This window comes from Liolophura sinensis, chromosome 1, assembly GCF_032854445.1.
Source record: "Liolophura sinensis isolate JHLJ2023 chromosome 1, CUHK_Ljap_v2, whole genome shotgun sequence".
In the NCBI taxonomy this organism is placed as follows: Eukaryota; Metazoa; Mollusca; class Polyplacophora; order Chitonida; family Chitonidae; genus Liolophura; species Liolophura sinensis.
Genome location: NC_088295.1, coordinates 50,030,846 through 50,054,420, shown reverse-complemented (window position 1 = coordinate 50,054,420; position 23,575 = coordinate 50,030,846). Strand labels below are relative to the sequence as shown.

The window sequence follows — 23,575 nt, the reverse complement described above, 5'->3', positions numbered from 1 at the left end:
CCAACCAATGCGGTCGGTGTGAGTTCAAGTCCAGCTCATGCTGGCGTCCTTTCTGACCGTACGTAAGATCGTACGTGCTACGTCGTATAAGTAAAATATTTTTGAGCACGACGAAAAACACCAAATAAATACATAAAATCATATATTCGGGTTTTCAGTATAAGAATGAGTAGCTTAAAATGGGTTTACTGCTCTGCAAGTGAGAAATCGTTTCATTAAACACTTCACTCATGCACCCACCCCACCCTGTCCCCTCTTCACGAAGAGAACCGACTAAGGACTCACCTGTGCATCCGTTTGCATTCGTATTGTTATTGCTATATCGGACTTCTGTAGGCTAAGCACAAAGGCAGCCACTCTGTGTATCCACTTTTATATTTTCAGTCCCGTTCTTGGTCCACCGCCTACCCCACAAAACGAAGAAAATCATACAGTGCTAAAGAGGACGGACCTGGGTTCGATTCCACGGAAGTCTGTCTCCTTCTCACCGCAATCTTCACTGGACGATCTCCCACCCTTGCCAAAACGCGGACCACAAAAGTATGTACCTAGCTGCAACTCTGTGTTTTAAGTCGGGCATGTAGGTCTAATTGTTGAATCCTCACGCGCACCACAATATATATGCATTATTTATCTGTCACTTTTGTCCATGACGGGACAAGTGCGTGAATACGGTATCCTATATATGGGTCAGATATATAAAAATGACAAAAATAAGCCTAAATTTTGTAACGCTTTTTTGTATAGCTTTATGAGTGATTCTATGCTAACAATTAAGCTGATTTTCGAACAACAAACAGATGAAGGTGGATGTGTGGCTGATATCATTTGTCTATTGTGTGCATTTTATTTTGAAATGATAACCATTGATACAAGCAAATTTATGGCAGGTGTAGACATGTTAATTTCAGTTCAAGATATTGTGTATTATACATACCTTATCATAACTCTTGGTACAAAAGAGGCAAAAATATCAGCACATGCATCGAAAGGTGGGGTGTTTTTAAAATCTTACAATGAGAGATGCATCTAAATGCTCATGTAAGACTGGAATATACGTGTGTAAACGTGTAGACCTATCTATATATCCAATTAATTAATTGCAAAAAAAAAAGAAAAAAGAAAAAAACCCATTTGTCTTGCCTACTAATTGCTTTACGCCAATATTGTTGGAAAAGACAGCTATATTCATCATTAGACAGGGTTGTACGTGTTTGGTGCGCTGGAGGGGGTATCATTGTACTCCGTGTGAGACTACAGAAAATGGGGTTTATTCCAAGAAAAGTGATTGCTATTTTAACGTGTATACTGATTATTCAAAGACACTTTTTTTACAAAGAATGATTTCGTATTATTACATCCACCTAAAGACACAGGAATTAAACTGGAAGTACACATTTTCATTGTGACAATATAAATGGAGTTTAAAATGAATGTACCAACCACTCTGGAGCCTACTGATCTATATCTCCCCCTCCCATGAGGTTGGCCAATCAACGATCTTCTGTAGATCATGTGACCACATCAGTGTTGTAACATCGAAGCAAACAAACATAAGGTAGTGTGGCGCTGATAGAACTGAGCGGGTAGCGAGAAAATCTGGGACATTGGCTCTGAATTAGCTCTACTAACGCTGAAATCTGGATTGCCTACGAACTAATCAGAATTCCCCCGCTTCATCTTCCGGCAGTTTGGTGGCGGGTAAACGAGTTCTACATAACGTGGTTTTTCCGGCGAATGACACTGAATCTGACACCGGCAGGCCCCTGCTAACGGAGGGACAACAGGGCAGAACGATGAGCGACTTAGAAGAAGACGGTGGGGGTGGGGGAGACTTGGGCGAGGGCAAGTTCCAGAAGTTGAATGGAGAAGAGTATTCCCCGAGAGATGGATCTGTGGAGATGACCACCTTACGACGAGTGGAGAGCTCAGAAGCTTTAAACCTCACACTTCATCAGGTATGGTTAGCTTTGGCTACATGCATGGGGAAAGGATACTAAATATCGCTAAAGGAAACGTGGGGTTTAAGAAAGGGAGTTGCGCTCTTCTTTGGAGATGGAAGGAAACTGATGCTACTATATTAAAGAAGTCCACATGACAGCTGTAAAGACAAGGTTGCCTTTGTTAGTAGGTAACCCATTCTCGAATGATTAAATCTGGGGGCCTTCGTGGCTTAGTCGGTTAGCGCGCTAGCGCAGCGTAGTGACCCAGAAGCCTCTCACCAATGCGGTCGCTGTGAGTTCAAGACCAGCCTATACTGGCTTCCTCTCCGGCCGTACGTGGGAAGGTCTGCCAGCAACCTGCGGATGGTCGTGGGTTTCCCCCGGGTTCAGCCCGGTTTCCATCCACCATAATGCTGACCGCTGTCGTATAAGTGAAATATTCTTGAGTACAGCGTAAAACAACAATCAAAAAAAAAAAAAAAATTAAATTTTGATTTAATTTATGTGAAGGTAGATTCTTCAGTGAATTGACGTCAGTGTACCACATGACAGCAACCTCCACGTAAAAACTCGATCCTTTGATATTGAAAGGAGTGGCTCTGTACACTGACATATTGTGAGACATATGCAAGTTTACAAGTGGTGGTATTTAGTAATAATTGTAATATTAAAATACCCTAAATCCTCATCAAAATGGACCAGTAAAGTACAACTTTAAATGCAGTTTACAAATATTGATTTATTCACAAAATTTTGGAGACTAAAATGTGTTGTTCAGGTTGGGGTAATTATGAATTTCATGGAAAGTACCAGATAAGTTGTGCAGATCAAAAAGAGCCTGAAAAAATGCTTCCAAGCTGCTAATGGTAGGCCATGAGTCTAGAAAAGCTAAAATAACATTCCCCCCTCTCCCGGCCATGGTGAGTCAGTGGGGCCTCATGAGCAGACGGGTCACTCGTCTAATGAAGTTTACATCCATGCATAAAGCTGACCGTCATTGTATGAGTGAGAAATTCTTGACTATGGTGTTGAAAAAGAATCAGACAAACCTATACTTATTATTTGTGTCAACCCATTAAAGTGATTTAGTCAGTTACATAGTTTTAATAGCCTGAATAACATGCTTAATGGGTCTAGGCCAGCTGTTTTTCCAAAATATTGGGCAATCTCTATCTGTTGCTGCCAATCCCACTCCTTCAAGTACGGTACAACTGATCTGCTTGTATCTATAAAGTCTGTATTGTGACCTAATTACTTTGCTATGGCATTAATGCTTATTACTGTGTCCTTACATTCGTGATCATTACTGTGTCCTGACATTCATGATCATTACTGTGTCCTTACATTGGTGATCATTACTGTGTCCTGACATTCGTGATCATTACTGATTGCTGACAAAATTTTAAGGTTTATATATTTTTTCAATATATTGTGGATCAAAATATTAATTTACACTCACAACCTAAAAATTACAATAGATCATGCAGTCCGACGTGTAGTTGTATTTATATATTTTATCCGTAGCATGAAGACCTGATCTCAATCATATTGACAGTGTACATATAGCTTGAGCTGAAAAGCAGGTAGACAAGCATGCTCAGTGACTAAGTACACACAGACCTACATACATAAACATGCTCTACATTGGAAATCCAGTACTATTTTGTGAAACCTGTATGTGTATAACAGGCTATGCATACACTGGGTATTATAAGTGTGGCAGTTGACATTTCTTTGGCAGATATTTCATCCATTGAATTTTTAATGTGGCTGAAAGTTTAACTGAGTATCCATCACTTAATTGCTTTCTTGCGGAATTCCTAAACAATCCTGGCTCAGAGGCTACACTTGCATTGGGTTGTGTATGATGTTGATATACTCATAGTGATGAGTGATGTAAAGATACTATGAGTACATTGTATAGTGTTTGTGTATATGTAGGCCTATGAAGAACCCTACTTTAGTACCAGTATATTAATATTTCTCATCATATTGAAATTGCAAGTCTCCAATATGTTCTTCTAAACAAGTCACCGGCCCGGATAGCACAGTTGGTAGAGTGTCCGTTTCGGGAGCAGTATCAATCCTGGGTAGAGTTACACCTAAGACTTTAAAAGAGGAAGTTGTAACTTCCTCGCTTGGTGTTCAGCATGAAGGGGATAGTGCAACGACTGGTTGACCCAGCATTAGATAAAAGAGCGATGGAAATCTGTCCTGCAACAAGGAGGCACATTACATACATAAGGATTCCTTCATTGTCATATGACTGAAAAATTGTTGAATATGACGTTAAACCCCAAGCACTCACTCACTCACTCACTCTAAACAAACCTTGAGCCAAATCATTATTAAGTTCAGATATGTTCTCATAGAACATACAGATTACCGATACTTGGCTTTCACAAGCGAGAAACGAGCACATAATGAGTGACATTTGCAGAGAAAACATATGCCAGATACATACTTCAGCTAAGGGTATACATACTGACGATATCATGCATACATGTTCATTGTCCTCAAACTCTGCTTACCCCTTATGTGATTAATCATTCAACAAGGGTATGCTCCCAAATTGGCAAAGTCATACCTACAATGTATGTGTCAATGTGCAGTACATCTAATTATTTCAAATACAAAACTTGTCTGCTAAATATTTTGTGCACACTCGACAGTGTATTGAAATCATTTGTACTTTAGTAAGCATTTACATATCTATTTTGGCTATCCATTATTCATTTCATAATTCTCTGGTTACAACTTTGATTGTTGTCTTAGTAGATGCACTTATACCCTAATTCTTCAGCGCCTTTGCGACCAATACTTTGAAACATTTTGAGAAACCTATGGAGCGTAGAGAAATAATTTGCACAGTTCTATAAAGCTTGCACCTCTAATGACACAAGCAAAGCATTTTTGCACGATTTTCATGTTAATTATAGGCATGAAGTCCACAGAAAAAAGGGCTTTAGTGACTGAAAAGGGTGAAGATTACCAGTACTTGAGCTTAAGGGTCACATTGATGGAGATAAATGAAACTGGCATGTGGTTCTTTGCATCAAAGCATAATCTTGTATACTGTTGTGGGGGAGTGAGCTGTGATTCGTCGCTAAGCCCCATGTGAGCAACATGCACCACCAACCATAAGATCACTTGTCTTCCACAAATATGGCTTGCAACTCCATTTTGTCAAATGTGAGAACGTTATTTGTCAGGTTATCCTGGGCAATCCTATTTCATCTGACCATATAACTGACCCTTATACTGGTGAAAAATTATTGAGAAGGACGTAAATAAATAAATGAAAAAAAAAGTTAAGAAAATTCACAGAAAACTTATGTTTTCCGGTTACAGTGTGCCCGGGATGGAGACGTACGAAACATGGAGCGGCTGCTGAACCAGATGACGGGCAACATTCGCAGGAAGATCAACAAGGCTGATGATGAGTTCCTTAGTCCCTTGCATTACGCAGCACGCTGTAACCACATCGAGATCGTCCGCATGCTGGTGGAGAAGGGGGCAGGTTAGTATCACCCATGTCAGGATGTAGCCTTTGTATGTACAGTAAGCCAGTACATTGCCAGCCTAATTTGTGTATTTCAGCTGATACTCTGTGGTGAACTCTCTGATTACTATGTGTACCTGGCCTAAACTGTTAGCATCTGCACTGGTACACGTACTTGTATACAAGCCAGATCTTCCACTAGCACCTACAGTGCTTATAGTGATTGCCTACAGTACTTATAGTGATTGCCTTTTAATAACAGCCTCGAGAGCTTATCCCTATGAATCCAATTATTTATGAGGTTGTCATGAATGCATATCATTCCCTGTTAATGGGTTAAATATTCAGTATTTCCGACCATGCAGTGTGCAGTGCCTAATGTTACAGGAATCAGCATCGAGTGGAGGCTTTGTAATATAGGAGATTTGAATTCAGTGTGTTCTGATATGGGCAAAAAAAAGTGATGAGTGAGAAAGATACTTAACAAATCAAAGTTTGCTATCAACATTTTCTGCTGTAGTAGTATTCTGGTGCGATTTATGGCTTTTTTTGTTGTTATCACATGGAATCAAAAACCGATAATGTTCACTGAAAATCTCCTTGCTAGACCAACGAACCTTTATGAGAACAACCTAATATTCCTGTTGACTATACAAACAGTCATCTCATTTTTAGCTCACCTGTATAAAGTACAGGCAGAGCTTATGTCATACCCTGAGCATCAGCGTCGGCGTCCAATAATAGAGAAAGCAATGTTAAACAAAATGTTAGGGTTGGTATCTTAAAAAGTACTGCATGTTTTGATTTATTTATATATTTATTTGATTGATGTTTTACTCATACCATACTCAAGAATGTTTCACTTATATGACGGCAGCCAGCATTGTGGTGGAAGGAAAACGGGCAAAGCCCAAGGGAAACCCACAACCATCCGCAGGTTGCTGGCAGGCCTTCCCACGTATGGCAGGACTTGAACTCGCAGCGACCGCATAGGTGAGAGGCTCCTAGGTCATTACGCTGCACTGCATGTATTGAGCTCAGGGCTTGAGTGGATGTGTTCATATTAAGTACTGTAAATTACTTAATTCCTGACTTGTTTGTTTTTATTGTTTCTAAGAATCAATGCTAAAGTGTTAAGAGTGGTTTTTAAAAAGTACTGCATGTATTGAGCTCATGGTTTGCCCACATGTAGAGCACAATAACACGAGGAGAATATTCCGTTGTTAAATGGGTATGTGCGTGTTAAATACCGTAAATTACTGAATTCCTGGCGTAGTGTATTATGTATCAGAATCACTGTTAAACAAAATGTTAGGGGTGGTATCTTGAAAGTATGTATTGGCCTGAAGTTTTACAAGCATATAAAGCAGAATGGCACAGGGGGCTTGTTCCATCACTGTATATTAATTAGCATATTAATTACGGCTAGTTACCAAATTCACGATTTCAGTTCTGCCTGCATTGAGCTGAAGTTTTGCATACATGTCTCATACAGGAGAGCCCATTGGTAGCCTTGCTACCAGTTCTGAGTTTATCAATGGCCATAGTCATTTTTTCCATTCATTCTTTTTTTATCCCATATTTTTTCTTGACCATGGTAATACTGGTCAAAATGAAATGTGAAAATATAAGGGGTGATCCGCAGTTGATTACAGAGCAAATATCAGACATTTTTAAATTTTCAAGGCAAGGCTGTACCACTTCAAAGCATGACGGAATAATGTTACTTAAGTGTTACGTTGAAATGCTCTATCTCCTCTGAGTCTACATTGAAGTGGGATATACATGTGGGCCTATCTTGATCAACAAGTCTTGTGTAAGAATGTGCAGATCTTGCAACATATCACTGATTCCATTGCTGACAAGTTTAGATCTGCTCTGCGGAGGAGTATTGTGAAAACCATGTGAATTCCATGCTGTGATTGGCTGTATACACACGTGAAGCTCTCTGCCTTTGAACTCTTGTTAGTTCGCTTTGCTGGTGTTTTAAGATGTGTGAAATAATAGACATTGTTAATGGGCTGGGCCAGCAAACGTGAGTGCATGCGTACTTGTTTTTGGCTATGAGGTCAGATGTCAGAATGTCAGAAGTATTACTTTTGTTGTGGTTTGACTGGTATCATGACATACCATGAACAATTTGTGAATCCTTTTCCTTATTCATTTACATATAGTTGTATTTATTGAGAAATATCAACACAAACTGGAATAGCCAGAACATTTTACATACATGTATGTATATGTCTTCTGGTCGGCCTTGTGGAGAGCATTCCTGCGACTTTCTCCAGTTGAACTGGTTTTAACAAGAAGCTAAATATTTGCACTTTCAAGCAAAGCATGTTTCACATGTCCCAACACACACACACATATATATATATGGTTGATATGGTTGACCGGTTTGTCCTGAATGCCTGTACAAGTGGGCATTTAGAACAGTAGCTGCTCAAGGTCATGCTTGAAAGCTTCAGCTAGGTGCTTTATGCTAAGTGCCTATTTTCATGATGTGAATTACAGTACAAATAAACTGTGCCACTATATATTTCCAAATATTTGTGAATACTTAATCTTTTAAAATATTTGCTATCAATATATCTGTCAGCACATTTAGTTGGAGTACTTTGCCTGTGTCAGTTTGCCTATGCTGACTGATGATACCAAAGCATTTTGGATGATTGGATGTATCTGTAATTTACAGAAGTTTCTAGTTACAAGGAAAACATGCTTTCACAGGGATGTTGTAAATGTTCCAGCAATGTTTGGATTTACCTCTCGCATTTTTCAGTCACATGGATAACTTGCATGTACATTTATGCTAGCATTTAAGAGCATTTTACCTGGAACAAATAACAGGTGATATGATGAAAATTTGTTGTTGTTGTTATTATCTTATTGCATCAGCATAGTCTTCATGAAGTTCTACTGTTGGATCATATATTCCTGTGATTTTATCGTTTCAGATGTTAACAACAGAGGGGATGAAGACGCTACTCCATTGCACTTTGCAGCTAGGTACCGAAGAGAGACAAGGTCAACAAAACACAGAAATGAGGTAATGTTGTGCAGCTTGGAGGTCCAAAATTGTTGAAAAAGATAAGATTTGAGATATGTCAGAACCAGTCCATCTTTAGGTCCACAACAGCTAAATGTACACTTACTGTTTTTTAGCACACCTGTATGAAGTAAGGCGAGATGTTGTGTGTGTGTGTGGGGTGGGGGGGGGGGTAAGCTTTTTTCGCTCCTGTATAATGGGCTCTCATACAGGGATTGAAGGTTAAAGTTTTTCTTTTAGCTCATGTGATGGGCTCTCGTTCATTGATTGAAGGTTAAGCTGTCTAGTGTAAGGTATGGTGTGTAAATGCACATACTCAGATGGAAGGTTAAGCTTTTTTGTGTGTTCCCTAGTTTAAGGAATAGTATGTAAATACACATTCTCAGATGGCAGGTTAAACTTTGTTTTTTGGCTCCTGTATGTTGGGCTATTACACATAGATTCTCGGGCTGTAAATGGGAAGGTCTGCCAGCAACCTGCAGATGGTCGTGGGTTTCCCCCGGACTGTGCCCGGTTTCCTCCCACCATAATGCTGGCCGCTGTCGTATAAGTGAAATATTCTTGAGTATGGTGTAAAACACCAATCAAATAAATAAATAAATAAATCACACATAGATTGAAAGTTAAGCTTTTTTTTTTTACTCCTAGTTTGAGGTATGGTGTGTAACATTGACCATGCACATTCTCGGATGGCAGGTTAAGCTTTTTTTTTTTAGCTCTTGTATATTGCATTATAACACATGGATTGAAGGTTAGGCGAAATGGTGTGTAAATGCACATTCTCAGATGGCAGGTTAAACTTTGTTTTTTAGCTCCTGTATAATGGCAGTCATACATGGATCTCCAGCATACAGTGATAGAAAGTTATGTTTTGTTTGTGTTTTTTTTTTTTTCTTCTTTTTGCCTGTAGACATCTACTAAGGGTGTACGGCCTTGTTTTTTTGATAATGAAATTAGCAGTCATAATTACCAGATTTATGTACATGTATGCTGTCAGATGTCAGGCTTGAATTCTTACTCTGACAAATCAGCTGTAGGCTATTCACCATTCATACAGGTAAGGGTATAAAAGCTTGAGAATTTTTTGAATTAAAAGCTGATGTATTTACAGGTAACTCAAAAGCGAAACTGTACACCTTTGCTTGTAAGTTTTTGAAATGAATGTGAACGCAAACAGCATGAATCAATCATAAATGTTTTCAAACAGCAAACATGAAAGTACCAGCTAGTGATAAAATCCAGCATTACTGCCCAGTTTCAAAACACATACATTCACAGTGAAATGTAATCAAGGCCTTCCATTGTCTCATAAGGAAATGTAGGGGTTATAGGCAGTGCCTGGCATTTAATATCTTGCTTACTCAAGGATCTAAAACTTGGCCTTTTGTATGAGAAAAGGTTGAGGAATTATGGTAAACAACATTCTATGCGTACCTGCAAAGTTGCAAGTGCTAATTAAATGTGTTTGTTCTCAGGGAAGTGGAGACGAAGGGGAACAGGTAGATGTCATTTTTCTGTCAGCATGGGAGGCATCATGGACTCTATTTTTTTTTTTAATAACATATTGGAAATCTGATTTTTATTAAGCTTAATAGTTTTAATTCCAGAGTGTAATGTGTGTCTTAATTGTCAAGGTTGTTACGAAAGACGCAGCCTGATTTTTTTTCTAAGATTCAAATCAATGACACCTGATCTATTTAAGGCAGGTGGCAAGATATCTTCTATTTAATGGCAGTAAAAGGAAAAAAAAAAAAAAAGAATGACATCAGACTGCTTTCAATCTGAAACTTTAGAATGTCTCTACATTTACATGTACATGTAGCTTTGGACTCGCACAAATCATAATCACCTGGGAGCTGCACACGTTTGCTTAATGTACATGTTAAATGTCCAGGTATTCCAGTGTATTCAGTCACCAGTAATCTGGAATTAGAACATTGGCTTTATTGCATGTTGCACTTCATTGTAATTTTCATTCTGTTGTGTAAGGTATACGTAACACAGTGGGATCTTTTGATTTTCTTCAAACACCTTTTTTTTTTTTTTTTTTTTTCTCACTGGGTGGTCATATTTTATGCGGAAATGTCAACCCCTAAAATATGTTCAATTTAGCTTGTCAAATCTGTTGTAATTCGGGATCCAATTTTGAGTTGACACCATTTTATCACTAAAGGTATAAAAAATGAAAGTCCTGCTGTACTTTGTGACCTGTCAGAAATGTTAGACAACTATTTTGCTTCTCCCATATACTATGACATGGGAGCCAGAGAGAGGTTTCAAAAAAGTTGTTTAAATTAGATGAATGATGGAGATTGAGGAGCTGAAGTTCCTGAAAAAAGGTCATATTTGTACCTTCGGGATATGGCAAAATGGGTGATTGGTATTAAGTTATGTGATCCAGTAGGACATCTTTTTTTTTTTGCCTTTGGTGAGAAAAATTTGATCCCTATTATTTTTTTATGGGTTCGTGATAAAGAAACTCAGTGTATGACTGCTACAACTGTTGTTCTCGGACTCATGTGATGAGGCAAGACGTGCACATTTTCTGAGCAAGGTGTTGTTTCATATATCATTTTTTGTCAAACAAGACAAGCTCATGGTTTTGCTGATCTTTCATATTAATCGATCAGTGACTTATTGGTCAGAATTTCTTTGTGTTTTATTCAGCGTCAACTTAATTACAAACTCAGGAGGACATTAGTTCAGACATATTAGAATGCTGCTGCTTTATTTATTCAATTTTCTTCAGTTCCATTATACCTCATTAAACATTACATTTAATTTTAAACTGTATCTTTTAATGGCTCAAAATTCTTGTGATTTCACATTTTTTTTTCTGGCTGTCTTTGTTAGATGTGTATTAGTGGTAGGCTGTATACAGTTTTCTTATATACTTGACTTATGAATCAATATGTCAGCGCATACCAGCAAAATTCACATTGTTCTGGTAATGATTTTGAAATAAACATATTTATGGTCATAATTTGGAAAAAAATAGCAAAGCCAGACACATCTGACATTGGAACTGAAGGGTGAATGGATGGGTGGGGCTTGGACAATAACCACCTCTAATCATAACCATTACCCCACTGGGGTATCTGGTATGGGATGCTATACTGTAACTGCTGTACTTGTTCTGTGTACTGTTACATCTGTCTGATTGTTTGTCTTGTTCCCTAGATTCGTTTCAGCATGTTTAACTTGTAGCTGTTTTTCTCAACAGAAACATGTTTACCACTGACTTTCTGGATCTGTAAACGACATTTTTTAGCTGTTGTGATTTTGATATTTGTTTTCAATTTTTCCGGAAGTCCTACTGCTTAAATTTCTGGGCTGTCCTCAGAAAGCCATGTGTCTTAAATTTGTAAAATAGCCTAACATTAGTGCTTCATGGTGGAGAAATTTATGTTGGAGAACATGTCAAAGGAGTTTGGCACTGAAACTTTGTGTCGGCCTATATGGAGGTGAAATAGGATGGGTGGAATGTGGGTAAGGAAGTGTAAAACAGTAAGCAAGTACCTTTGGAAATGTCAAATGAAGTATATCTGGAGATAGAAATATTTGACGCTGAAAGTAGATGTATGTCTTTGTGTTTGGTGGTTGGGGAAGGTTTGAGGTGGGACAGATTGATGATACTTGTGGATGTCTTTGTCAGAGATTTATAATATCAAAAATAAATCCTTTCCTACAGATTTTTTCTTTGAAGTCTCTTTTATACTGAATCTTGATACATGTACATTTTATGGAAAATTTACGGAAGACGGAAAACATGATTTGCTTTCATAGACAGAAATATATTGTTCATAAATATTTACATTGTTCAGTTTTTCTTTTTATTTATTTATGGTTTATTGTATGCAGTGAATTGCCTCCCGTTGATTAAACGTAAAGAATTTAATGATCAAGCTAGATGAAACCAATGATTGACACATATTTATTACCTGTAATAGTTAGATTATCCTAGGAGTGGATATGAGCTGGTTGCCTCCCTTGATAGTGCTCAGGCAGTCAGTTCTAACACTTGATGGTATGCGTTGTGTTTTCAGGATGATGGGAGCCTGGGTGGGGACCTGGCAGATGGAGGGGACCCAGTGGTCAGATATCTCATATCAGCAGGGGCTGATATCAACTCAGAGGATAAGTATGGCCTTACTCCCCTGCACTTTGCTGCCATGAGGGGTAATGAAGTGGCAACCAAAGAACTGCTCAGATGCAAAGGAATTAATATAGAGGTAAGCCGGTATACTGTGAAATAAATGTTCTTACAGCATTACTTAAACGCCTGAGCCACCTGATTGAGGGATCAGGGCTGCTTTCTCTTGTAACTTTTTCTCATATTATTTACGATATAACCTAGATGTCATTTCTGCAGGAAGAAAAAGAAGCTAACTGAAATCAGGATGACAAAGTTTTGTAAAAGTGGCTCTAGCAATTTATTCCAACTCTTGTAATGTCCAAGTCATGACAGCTGGAGTCTTGGTGTGTCCTTGGGGAGAGGCCAACTGATCTGGCAAGGGTCATGATATACTGAGTGTCTTCAGCAGGGCATTCCATTGAGGCAGCACTGTAAATTTGTAAATATAGCGAGCTACAAGGAGACATTTCCAAGATATGATGGAAGTTGTAAACATGTTGAATCTGACCAAAAGGAAACAAATAAATTTCAAGTGTTAAGATTGACCTGATTTGATTGTTCATACTGTTGTTGAAGTTTTTTAGTCCCCTACCAATGCCTCCACACAGCTTGTTCTTATTTCTGCCTGTGTGTAATGTGTAGGCCGAGGACAAACAGAGGATGACGGCTCTCCACCAGGCGGCCATCCACAACAACCAGGAGGTGGCTCAAATGCTGATCCAGGCTGGTGCTAACTTGAGGTGTAAGGACGAGGATAATTCGACACCCCTCCACCACGCCTGCTCGGAAGGCAATGTCCACATAGTCAACATGCTGTTCCAAGCCGGGGCCAAGCTTGATGGCTGGGTCACCATCTCACAGGTAAACACAAACACTTATCTGTTATCCATTTGGGCCATTAGTGCTTTTTCTTCAAGATGTTAAATCATAAATACTTGTGCTGTGGCCAGTGGTGATGTTATTATTGGGTAATTTGGATACACAGTACATAATTTTTTGGATATCTTGACAACTGCGTTTCATAGTGTCCCAGGCAACACACCTGCCAAGTTGACAGGATGAATGGTTATCGAGAAGATTAACAGACTTTGTATTCCTTCTTTGTGATTAAAATGATCTGGACACTAGCTCTTAATGGCTTGCATGAAAGTTCCTTGGAGATTGGCTAGAATGTCCTAGTTCACATTTCTTGCTTTTGGCCGTGAAGGTTAAAGGTCCAGGGTCAATGTATCTGGGCAGACCTGGTATTCTCTTCTGGTCGGCCAGGTTTTATGTACTTATTGACGGGACAGGCTTCACTTAAAGTCAATAATTTGAAAAACAAAAAAAAACAACATAAAAGAAAGTGATGAAAGTTTATCAAGGCTGTGTACATCCAACTACATTTCACCATGTCATTTGTAAAATCTGTAGAATTTTTTTTTTTTTTATTGCTTTTTGGCACAAAGAGCTCTTTATGTGATGATATGTTGTTTTTCAGATGGTAACCGACACAGATGTGGATGCCAGCACCTGTCTTCACTTGTGTGTTGACAGTGGACATTATGAGGTCGCCAAAATTTGCATAGAGAAGGGTAACGTACTTGATCTATTTTTCATTGGTGACTGATTGTTTAATTCCAGTTTTTGAGGCCTTTGACTACATCACTAATAATTTGTTTTTGAGCGACAGGAGTTCATTTAATAAAAACACTGCTTACTTCACACTTTAAATTTAATAATGTAACATCATATCAACAGTTATTAAAGCTTTTAAATATATATTAAGGATTCTGTCTGTAGAAAATGCACAAGTTTGTTCCATAACAGTGAAATTACATGTACATGTAATGTTAACTTTCTGTTTGCAGGCGCTGATGTGAATGCTCCACGTGTGCATTACACATTTCCGCTTCACCTTGCGGCTGTAGCGGGAGACCTGAACATTGTCAAACTGCTGCTAGAGAAAGGGGCCCGCATTGATGTGCTCAATGACTCCATGGAAACTCCACTGCACAAAGCTGCAGCCTATAATCACATCTCTGTGGTCCAGTACCTGGTGGAAAGGTAAACATCACTTGTGGCAGATCATACTCCAGAACATAGAGGAGGCATGGATCCCACCCAGGATCTGAGCAAACTTAAAAAACTCAAGGGCTATTAGTACTAATCTTTACATTTGTATCACCAAAAAAATCAAAGAATCTGGGATATACACGTAGCACAAACGTTTGATGGGATGCTGGAGTATTTTGTACTGAAGTGGTCTGGCCATCCTCATTCTCCTTAGTTTAGTTGGAGATAAAGATGGTAGTCCGTAGTTCATGTGCTGGAGATTCATGTGCCACGGGCCCTTGTGCTGCACAGGCTCGTGTGATATGGGTCCCTGTGCTGCACAGGCTCATGTGATATGGGTCCATGTGCCACAGGTCCATGTGCTGCACAGTCTCATGTGATAAGGGTTCATGTGCTACGGGTTCATGTGCTGCCCAGGCTCATGTGATATGGGTCCATGTGCCACAGGCCCATTTGCTGCACAGGCTCATGTGATATGGGTTCATGTGCTGCACAGGCTCATGTGATATGGGTCCATGTGCTACGGGTTCATGTGCTGCACAGTCTCATGTGATAAGGGTTCATGTGCCACGGGTTCATGTGCTGCCCAGGCTCATGTGATATGGGTCCATGTGCAACAGACCCGTTTGCTGCACAGGCTCGTGCCACGGGTTCATGTGCTGCACAGGCTCATGTGATATGGGTTCTGGTGCCACGGTTCCTTGTGCTGCACAGGCTCATGTGATATGGGTCCCTGTGCTGCACATGCTCATGTGATATGGGTCCATGTGCCACAGGCCCATTTGCTGCACAGGCTCATGTGATATGGGTTCATGTGCTACGGGTTCATGTTCTGCACAGTCTCATGTGATAAGGGTTCATGTGCCACGGGTTCATGTGCTGCCCAGGCTCATGTGATATGGGTCCATGTGCCACAGACCCGTTTGCTGCGCAGGCTCATGTGATATGGGTTCATGTGCCACGGGTTCATGTGCTGCACAGGCTCATGTGATATGGGTTCATGTGCCACGGCTCCATGTGCTGCACAGGCTCATGTGATATGGGTCCATGTGCTGCACAGGCTCATGTGATATGGGTTCATGTGCCACGGGTCCATGTGCTGCACAGGGTCGTGTGATATGGGTTCATATGCCACTGGTCCATGTGCTGTACAGGCTCATGTGATATGGGTTTATGTGCCACGGGTTCATGTGCTGCCCAGGCTCGTGTGATATGGGTCCATGTGCCACAGACCCGTTTGCAGCACAGGCTCATGTGATATGGATCCCTGTGCCACGGGTCCATGTGCTGCACATGCTCATGTGATATGGGTTCATGTGCCACAGGTTTACATGCCTCTGGCTCATGATCTGCTCTGACCTTTGGCCTCACAGTTCACACACATCTGTAGTCACCAAATTTATCTTGAATCATGAAAAATAAATGAGCACTATCTTGTTTCAGAGGTGCTCAAGTGAACCGTAAAGACAAAGATAACTACACCCCCCTCCTGATTGCATCTGTCAAGGGTAACGCGGAGACAATAGACATCCTGCTCGAGATGGGGGCAGACATCACCATCTGTGACAAGAATGACAAGACCGCCATTTATCTGGCAGCAGAGGAGAATAAGATACAAGCCTTGCAGGTACAGATGCTGTGTGCAGTGCTCTGAAAGATCCTCTCTCTGTAGCCTTTCTCTTCAGGACGCCATGTTTTGTCCTTGCTTTCTTTTCCTTGACCTATACACATGTAATGATGACCAATGTGAAAACTTCCCGAATTGTGTGAATTGCGACACATGAAGGACACGAATGACCACCCAAATTATAGAACTGGAAGGCACTCTGGGAGTGCAAATCTCCCCAGCAAAATGTACAAAATCAGATTGGTCACTGCAGGCAAATGGGCAATACTCTGCATTTCTGTCCTCTCCATTAATAGTGAAGAATCATGTAAATAATACCTGGATCCTGATCACTGTCTCCACCAAATTGTAGTGGATTATTCCTTAGCCCAGGGGTATTATATGCTCAAAATTTTCTCCAAATTTGCATATTTTTTTCTGTAAAGCTGCTGACAGACTGAAAACGAACACCGGTCAAAACCTCCTTTGGCAGATACATGTATAATTGCGTGGAAGGAGTCAGTTGGTCTAATGGCTCTCTGCAGTTTTCTCATGGTAGACACATTCAGTATGCATTAACATTTATGTATTTTAGCCACAGCTTTCATGTTTTCTATGTTTCAGCGTCTCTTGGAGCATAAAAATGCACCCGAGTTGATGAGCAACAGCGATCGCTATGGCAATGAACCTCTACATGTAGCAGCAATGAACGGCTTTCTTACAGTTGCAAGGGTAAGAAATAAACACGTACTAATTGTGGTGAATCTTCTATATGGCCTTATGCTTTGTAGATGAATGTCTTAGCCCCCAGGATCTCAGAGCTATCGTAGACTTAAGTTAGGCTTAGCCTTATCTTCAAAACTCTGCTAATAATATCACTCACCATGAAAGTGTTTGTGATTGATCTTCATGACAAAAATGAATTTAGTGCTTAAGTTCAAATTTAAGTTCAGAAATAATACCACAAGTTTAGACTTAAGTCTGACTTAAGTGTAGGACAGATTCATTATCCTGGGACATTTTTGGATGTATATTTTTGATGGTAACACCTATGGTGGCATTAATTCCTCAAGAAAGAAAGCAGTAATAAAGCCCTGGGGACCTAGTGAAGAAATTTTTTGGTCAGATAAATGGAATATTTTATATCGATGTATATTACAGTGTTTATTGGACAAAGACGCTGATATAGACTGTAAAAATGAAGAGGAGCAGACACCACTACATCTGGCTGCCAAGAATGGACGAACAAAGTATGTTATCATTTAGGTGGTAATAGAAACTTCATTAAAGATCATTAGCTGATTCTTCATGCTTTTATTCTAGCTTAATATAGTTGTATTTGAGATTTTTTTCTTATGCCGAGACAAATTCGTTATCACTTCTACATTCTGAAAGTTTTTTGAACTGAAACATCATATTTTAATCTCTTTTAAATAATAATTAGGTCAGTGTGAATAATTTGGTAATTTTTTGCATGCAGGTGTGGCTTACACTTGACATGACATCTTCTCCTTTTGTAGTTTGGTAAGCATTTTTAGGGTTTTAACCCTCTAGTGAAATAGCTGCAGATTTGACCTGTTTCTTGTTGTAGCATCGTTCGTGAACTGGTGAAGCGAGACAAGTTGGTGTGCAGTGATGAGGATGAGAACTCTAACACAGCTCTACACCTGGCAGCTCTGTTTGGACAGAAGTCTGTGGCCCAGGTGTTGATAGAAGCTGGGGCTAATGTGGAGGCAAGGTATGTAAGGAGGATGTTGTTTTCCACTGTATTTAATTAGTCCTGATAGGTGGTAAACTATAGACAGAGGGGACTATAGGTTTTCGCATTTCCACTGTATTTAATTATTCCTGATAGGTGGTAAACTATAGACAGAGGGGACTGCAGGTTTTCACATTTCCACTGTATTTAATTATTCCAGATAGGTGGTAAACTATAGACAGAGGGGACTGCAGGTTTTCACATTTCCACTGTATTTAATTAGTCCTGATAGGTGGTAAACTATAGACAGAGGGGACTGCAGGTTTTCACATTTCCACTGTATTTAATTAGTCCTGATGGGTGGTAAACTATAGACAGAGGGGACTGCAGGTTTTCACATTTCCACTGTATTTAATTAGTCCTGATGGGTGGTAAACTATAGACAGAGGGGACTATAGGTTTTCACATTTCCACTGTATTTAATTAGTCCTGATAGATGGTAAACTATAGACAGAGGGGACTACAGGTTTTCACATTTCCACTGTATTTAATTAGTCCTGATGGGTGGTAAACTATAGACAGAGGGGACTATAGGTTTTCACATTTCCACTGTATTTAATTAGTCCTGATAGGTGGTAAACTATAGACAGAGGGGACTACAGGTTTTCACATTTCCACTGTATTTAATTAGTCCTGATAGATGGTAAACTATAGACAGAGGGGACTACAGGTTTTCACATTTCCACTGTATTTGATTAGTCCTGATAGGTGGTAAACTATAGACAGAGGGGACTACAGGTTTTCACATTTCCACTGTATTTAATTATTCCTGATGGGTGGTAAACTATAGACAGAGGGGACTGCAGGTTTTCACATTTCCACTGTATTTAATTATTCCTGATGGGTGGTAAACTATAGACAGAGGGGACTATAGGTTTTCACATTTCCACTGTATTTAATTAGTCCTGATGGGTGGTAAACTATAGACAGAGGGGACTACAGGTTTTCCCATTGTTTGTGAGTTGGTCATTCTGTCATTGAAACTGTGTGCATGTGTGTAATATATTGTTATACAGGACAAGCTGAAGATCGGTGATGGTTTATAAAGAACTCTTTAATTTCATACAGTAGTTAACACAGTATGGATTACAGTTTTCCCCCCTTTTTTTTGTGGCTATATCGTTAAATGCGTTTCATTGAAAATTGGTGTACATATATACTTATATATGATATTGCACATAACAAGTTCTGTATTTCCTATTAAGCTCTCAAAACTGATAGGGAACTGTGCAGAGATACTTATCTTATGCGTGTTATCTTCATCTTAGGAACTGCTCTTTATGGACACCGCTGGACTGCGCAGCAGCAAAAGGCTGGATGAAGACAGCAAAGATTTTACTGGAAAATGATGCACCTGTAGATCCTGTGGACAAGACGAAGGTAACTCTAGCTTTGTGTGTGCATTTTCGCTTTTTCCAAACTTTACTCAAATTTTTGATAGTTTTGTTATTTCCTGTTAAATTTGTACAGTGTGTGTAACACTACACAACAAATAACTCAGTGCTTTAGGATTTTTTTGCAGTATGAGTCTCTGAGAAGAGTAAATGTTCTGGCAAAGAAAACGAAAAACACCCTTCAAGCCAATGCACAAATACTGTAATTCACCTGGAGGTTAGCTTTTCTTTTCCAAGACGCACTGTTTGCTTGATTCTTGTTGATTCATTCACCTTATATCCACCACTTAAGATTCATTGTAAAGTTTGATTAATTTCTTGTTAGAAAAACTTAATCAAACTTTACAATGATACTTTTGATGCCAATAAGTAATTTCTTGTTAGAATAGCTTACCTATTAGCATTAAAAGTATCATTTTAAGGCATTTTTGTGCTTCAATAAAGTGCATTTTGATATGCCAGTCTTTAGTTGAAATGCAGTATGACACATATGTAGCTGAATAATTTTAAAATGTGCAGCTATTCATGTAACAGAGAGCAGTGCACCAATGAAGTGTTAGCAATGAGTGCTATGGAATCAGCAGTTTAGTAAGAAAGCTGCGCCAGTGCTCAATGTTCATACTGTAGGTCGGTGGATAATCACTGCCTCACCTCTGTTCCACAGCCACATCAGCTGGGGTGTATACTACAGGCCTGTCGGACTGACTGCTTGCGAACATGTGTGATAATGTTATCCCATGCCCGGGATTTACGATTATCCCATCTTGAGGTGCACTTGTGCCATCATGTAATTGTGGCTTTACAAAACAATGAAATCAAATGAATATGAGATGACACTATCATGACTTGTTACAAAACTTGCTGAAAACAATGTTTGACCCAAATCAAACAAAATATATTTAACCCACACAAAAGGTATAGGTGAGTGATAACTGATCTTATGGTTCTGTTTGATTGACAGACCACCCCTCTCCACCTGGCCAGTACGTATGGACATGTGCCTTGTGTAAATCTGTTGTTGGAGTGGCAGGCTAACATCACACAGCGGGACACTGACGGTAACAACTGCCTGGATCTGGCCATTGACAACAACAGAGAGTAAGTTCTTCGCTTTATTTACTGGAGCATTTGTTGTTTCAGTTAAATTTCATGCAGCCCATAAACATATACACATTCCTGGAGGTTGCTTCTCAGAAGTGATTGTTGCAGGAAGATTGTTTCAATTGAAAATTTGATTGGCGTATTTATTTATTATTTATTCTATTTGATTGGTGTTTTACGCTGTACTCAAGAATATTTCACTTATACGACGGTGGTCAGCATTATGGTGGGTGGAAACCGGGCAGAGCCTGGGGGAAACCCACGACCATCCGCAGGCTGCTGCAGACCTTCCCACGTACAGCCAGAGAGGAAGCCAGCATGAGCTGAACTTGAACTCACAGCGACCGCATTGGTGAGAGACTCCTGGGTCATTACGCTGCACTAGCGCGCTAACCAACTGAGCCATGGAGACCCCTTGGCGTATTTAAATAAGAATTCACCCTGTAAGAATCTACAATGCCAGGTCCAACAGATTACCACAGCTACATTGCCGGTTATTGTGTTACTTGAACTCAGTGTTTTCTGTTGTTTCAGTGATGTTGCCATGGCAATCGTTAGCAGTAGCAGGTGGGAAGCTGCTCTCCGCAATGAAACAATGGACCTGGCAACAGGCAACAGAAATACACCAATGAGAAAGCTGATCAGAAAAATGCCAGGTAAGTCGCTCACATTAAAGGCTGATCAGAAAAATGCCACGTAACTCGCTCACATTAAAGGCTGATCAGAAAAATGCCACGTAACTCGCTCACATTAAAGGCTGGTCAGAAAAATGCCACGAAAGTCGCTTACATTAAAGGCTGATCAGAAAAATGCCACGTAAGTCGCTCACATTAAAGGCTCATCAGAAAAATGCCATGTAAGTCGCTCCCATTAAAGGAAAAGAGTGTATAAATGAAAGCATCGCTAAGCATTGGTAGAAAGATCATTAAAGTGTGTGTCTGAATAAAACAAACTCTGTTATATTATTTCTAGATTTTTCCTTTATTAAAGTAAATGAAGGCAAATGTTTGGATTGTATAGTGTGCTTAGTGGACATATTAATAAGTCTCTATCATTTGCAGTATTATTGTATTTGTCTTAATAATGAGCCCAGAAAGTTGCATTTTTGGACTCAAATAGAGGTCATAAAATGTTACTTTTGGTACTGAAACTTGCCTTTTTTCAGTAGGATGTTATGTTAACATCCACACAAACCTCAAAACACCTTTCTAAAATCAAAACTCTTGAACGAAATTTTAGGTCAAATACAGTATAAACTAAAACTGTTACCTTCCTTGTCATTGGCCAAGCATCAAGGCCCAATTGAATGTCAAATAAGAAAGCACTATGAAAGTAATGCACTATACTGATTTGCCACGATCAGAAAAATTAAGCCTTGGCAAACTTGAATAGCTCAATTTAACTGCTGAAGTACATAGACAATGGACAATTCAACATATTCAACCTGCATGTACAAATTGTAACAGTATTTACACAAACAGACAACATGGAGAAAAAGCATGACAGAAATGAAGAATAATCAGTGGGGTTTGAACCCCATACTACTAGATATCATATACTGTGCATCCAGTGTTGAAGATCACCATAACGTCTTGTCCGTATAAGGCCTTTGCGATCACCGCACCTGGTTAAGTATGTACATTTCAGGTTGCTCGGCACATGGTGTGCGATCACCCTACTCTAGAGTCCCATCTGGTTTCCCTGGGATCAGGTCAGTTTTGACAGCGGTTGAGGGCTAAATGCGTGTATGTGACAGGAAATGTTAGAAGACCATAGGATATGAAATTTTGGTCTATACTGTTAGATGGAATGAGCAGTGTTGTTTGTTGTTTTGTTTAAAGAAGATCCCCAGTCCAAAGACGTGGAGTATGGTTTCGTAGTTACTTTTATGTGCGGCATCCTAAAGCCTGTCTGTTCCTTACGTGTCTGTAAGGCCTAGAGCTGAAAAGAAACTGGAAACTGCGATAACGGTTGAATTTGGCCTGATGAGAGTTACATTTTTTGGGCTTGTCATGTCTCAAGGCACATGTGTGGATAGAATTTGTTGGTATATTTGGCCATGGCATTGGACTTATATTAGTGACAGCACGGGGTATGGGGGAATGCCGTTGGGATTGATGAGAATTGCCCATGATGCATTGCAAACAGGGCTGGCTTAAGTGCAAACATTCAAAATTGTCTGTTGATATCATTGGAGAGGAGGGAGAGGTGTTAATTTCTTGGTTTGAGTGACAGGCGGCCAACCTATGTGGAACGGTACCTGCAGCACATGTGTAGTAATACACAGTTACCTCTAAAGTCTATGTTAATTTCTATTTCTGAAGTGGAGTAGTGTTGTTTAAACATTTCTAGCAAGAAAACTATTGATCGTAGCTCAAATCCGTTGACACCCATCTTGGGCTACAATTTGGTGCAAGTTTCACATTTCTATCTACCATAGTTCTTGAGTTACCGGCCATTGAAATTAAGTACCTGAAAATTTTTTCTTTACCATGTCTCAAAAAGTTTCAAAGATATACAAAATCTGAAAGCAGATTCGGAGTCAGTGTTGCCAAATACACCAGAATACATGAAAACATTATCAAAGTTAGACACTTTATGACGTCATAACTTCGACCAATATTTAGCATCCAAAGCTTTCAGTGAATGTCCAAGATTTTTTCAGACTTCCTCTAACTGGGATCACTCTATAAGTACATCAGATGTCAAGAGAATTCGTTTGTTGGTTCTTGAGAAGAAGATTTTTAAAGGTCTTGATCAGAATCCAAGATGGCCGCCATGTCAAGTGACCAAAGTTAACCAAAACCAGCCAAAATTTGCCTCATAATCTTGTTCCTAAAATTTCAGCAACATCCAGTGAAAACTTTTCTTTTTACACCTCTTTGAGCTTTCAAGAGAATGGAAGAAAAATAATTAAAATCAGAACAATTTCAATAAGTGTCCCAGCACAGAGTACTTGCCCATCTAAGTATTATACAGTTTGCTTTGGCCTTTCTTTGTAATGGTGTTGTGATTGTGCCGCATATTTCAT

At 39.5% G+C, this 23,575-nt stretch overlaps 1 protein-coding gene across 1 annotated transcript in view; it reads left to right on the top strand.

Annotated features, from left to right (window-relative positions):
- LOC135462210 (transient receptor potential cation channel subfamily A member 1 homolog) overlaps window positions 1-23,575 on the top strand; it is a 45,239-nt gene that overhangs the window by 10,446 nt on the left and 11,218 nt on the right. Inside the window, 16 exon segments of the mRNA XM_064739619.1 lie at window positions 385-540; window positions 1,691-1,958; window positions 5,295-5,463; window positions 8,403-8,494; window positions 9,970-9,993; window positions 12,541-12,726; window positions 13,272-13,490; window positions 14,110-14,203; window positions 14,480-14,675; window positions 16,128-16,311; window positions 16,915-17,022; window positions 17,452-17,540; window positions 17,882-18,028; window positions 19,318-19,429; window positions 20,405-20,541; window positions 21,079-21,200. Coding sequence (XP_064595689.1) covers window positions 385-540; window positions 1,691-1,958; window positions 5,295-5,463; window positions 8,403-8,494; window positions 9,970-9,993; window positions 12,541-12,726; window positions 13,272-13,490; window positions 14,110-14,203; window positions 14,480-14,675; window positions 16,128-16,311; window positions 16,915-17,022; window positions 17,452-17,540; window positions 17,882-18,028; window positions 19,318-19,429; window positions 20,405-20,541; window positions 21,079-21,200 — 2,303 coding nt within the window.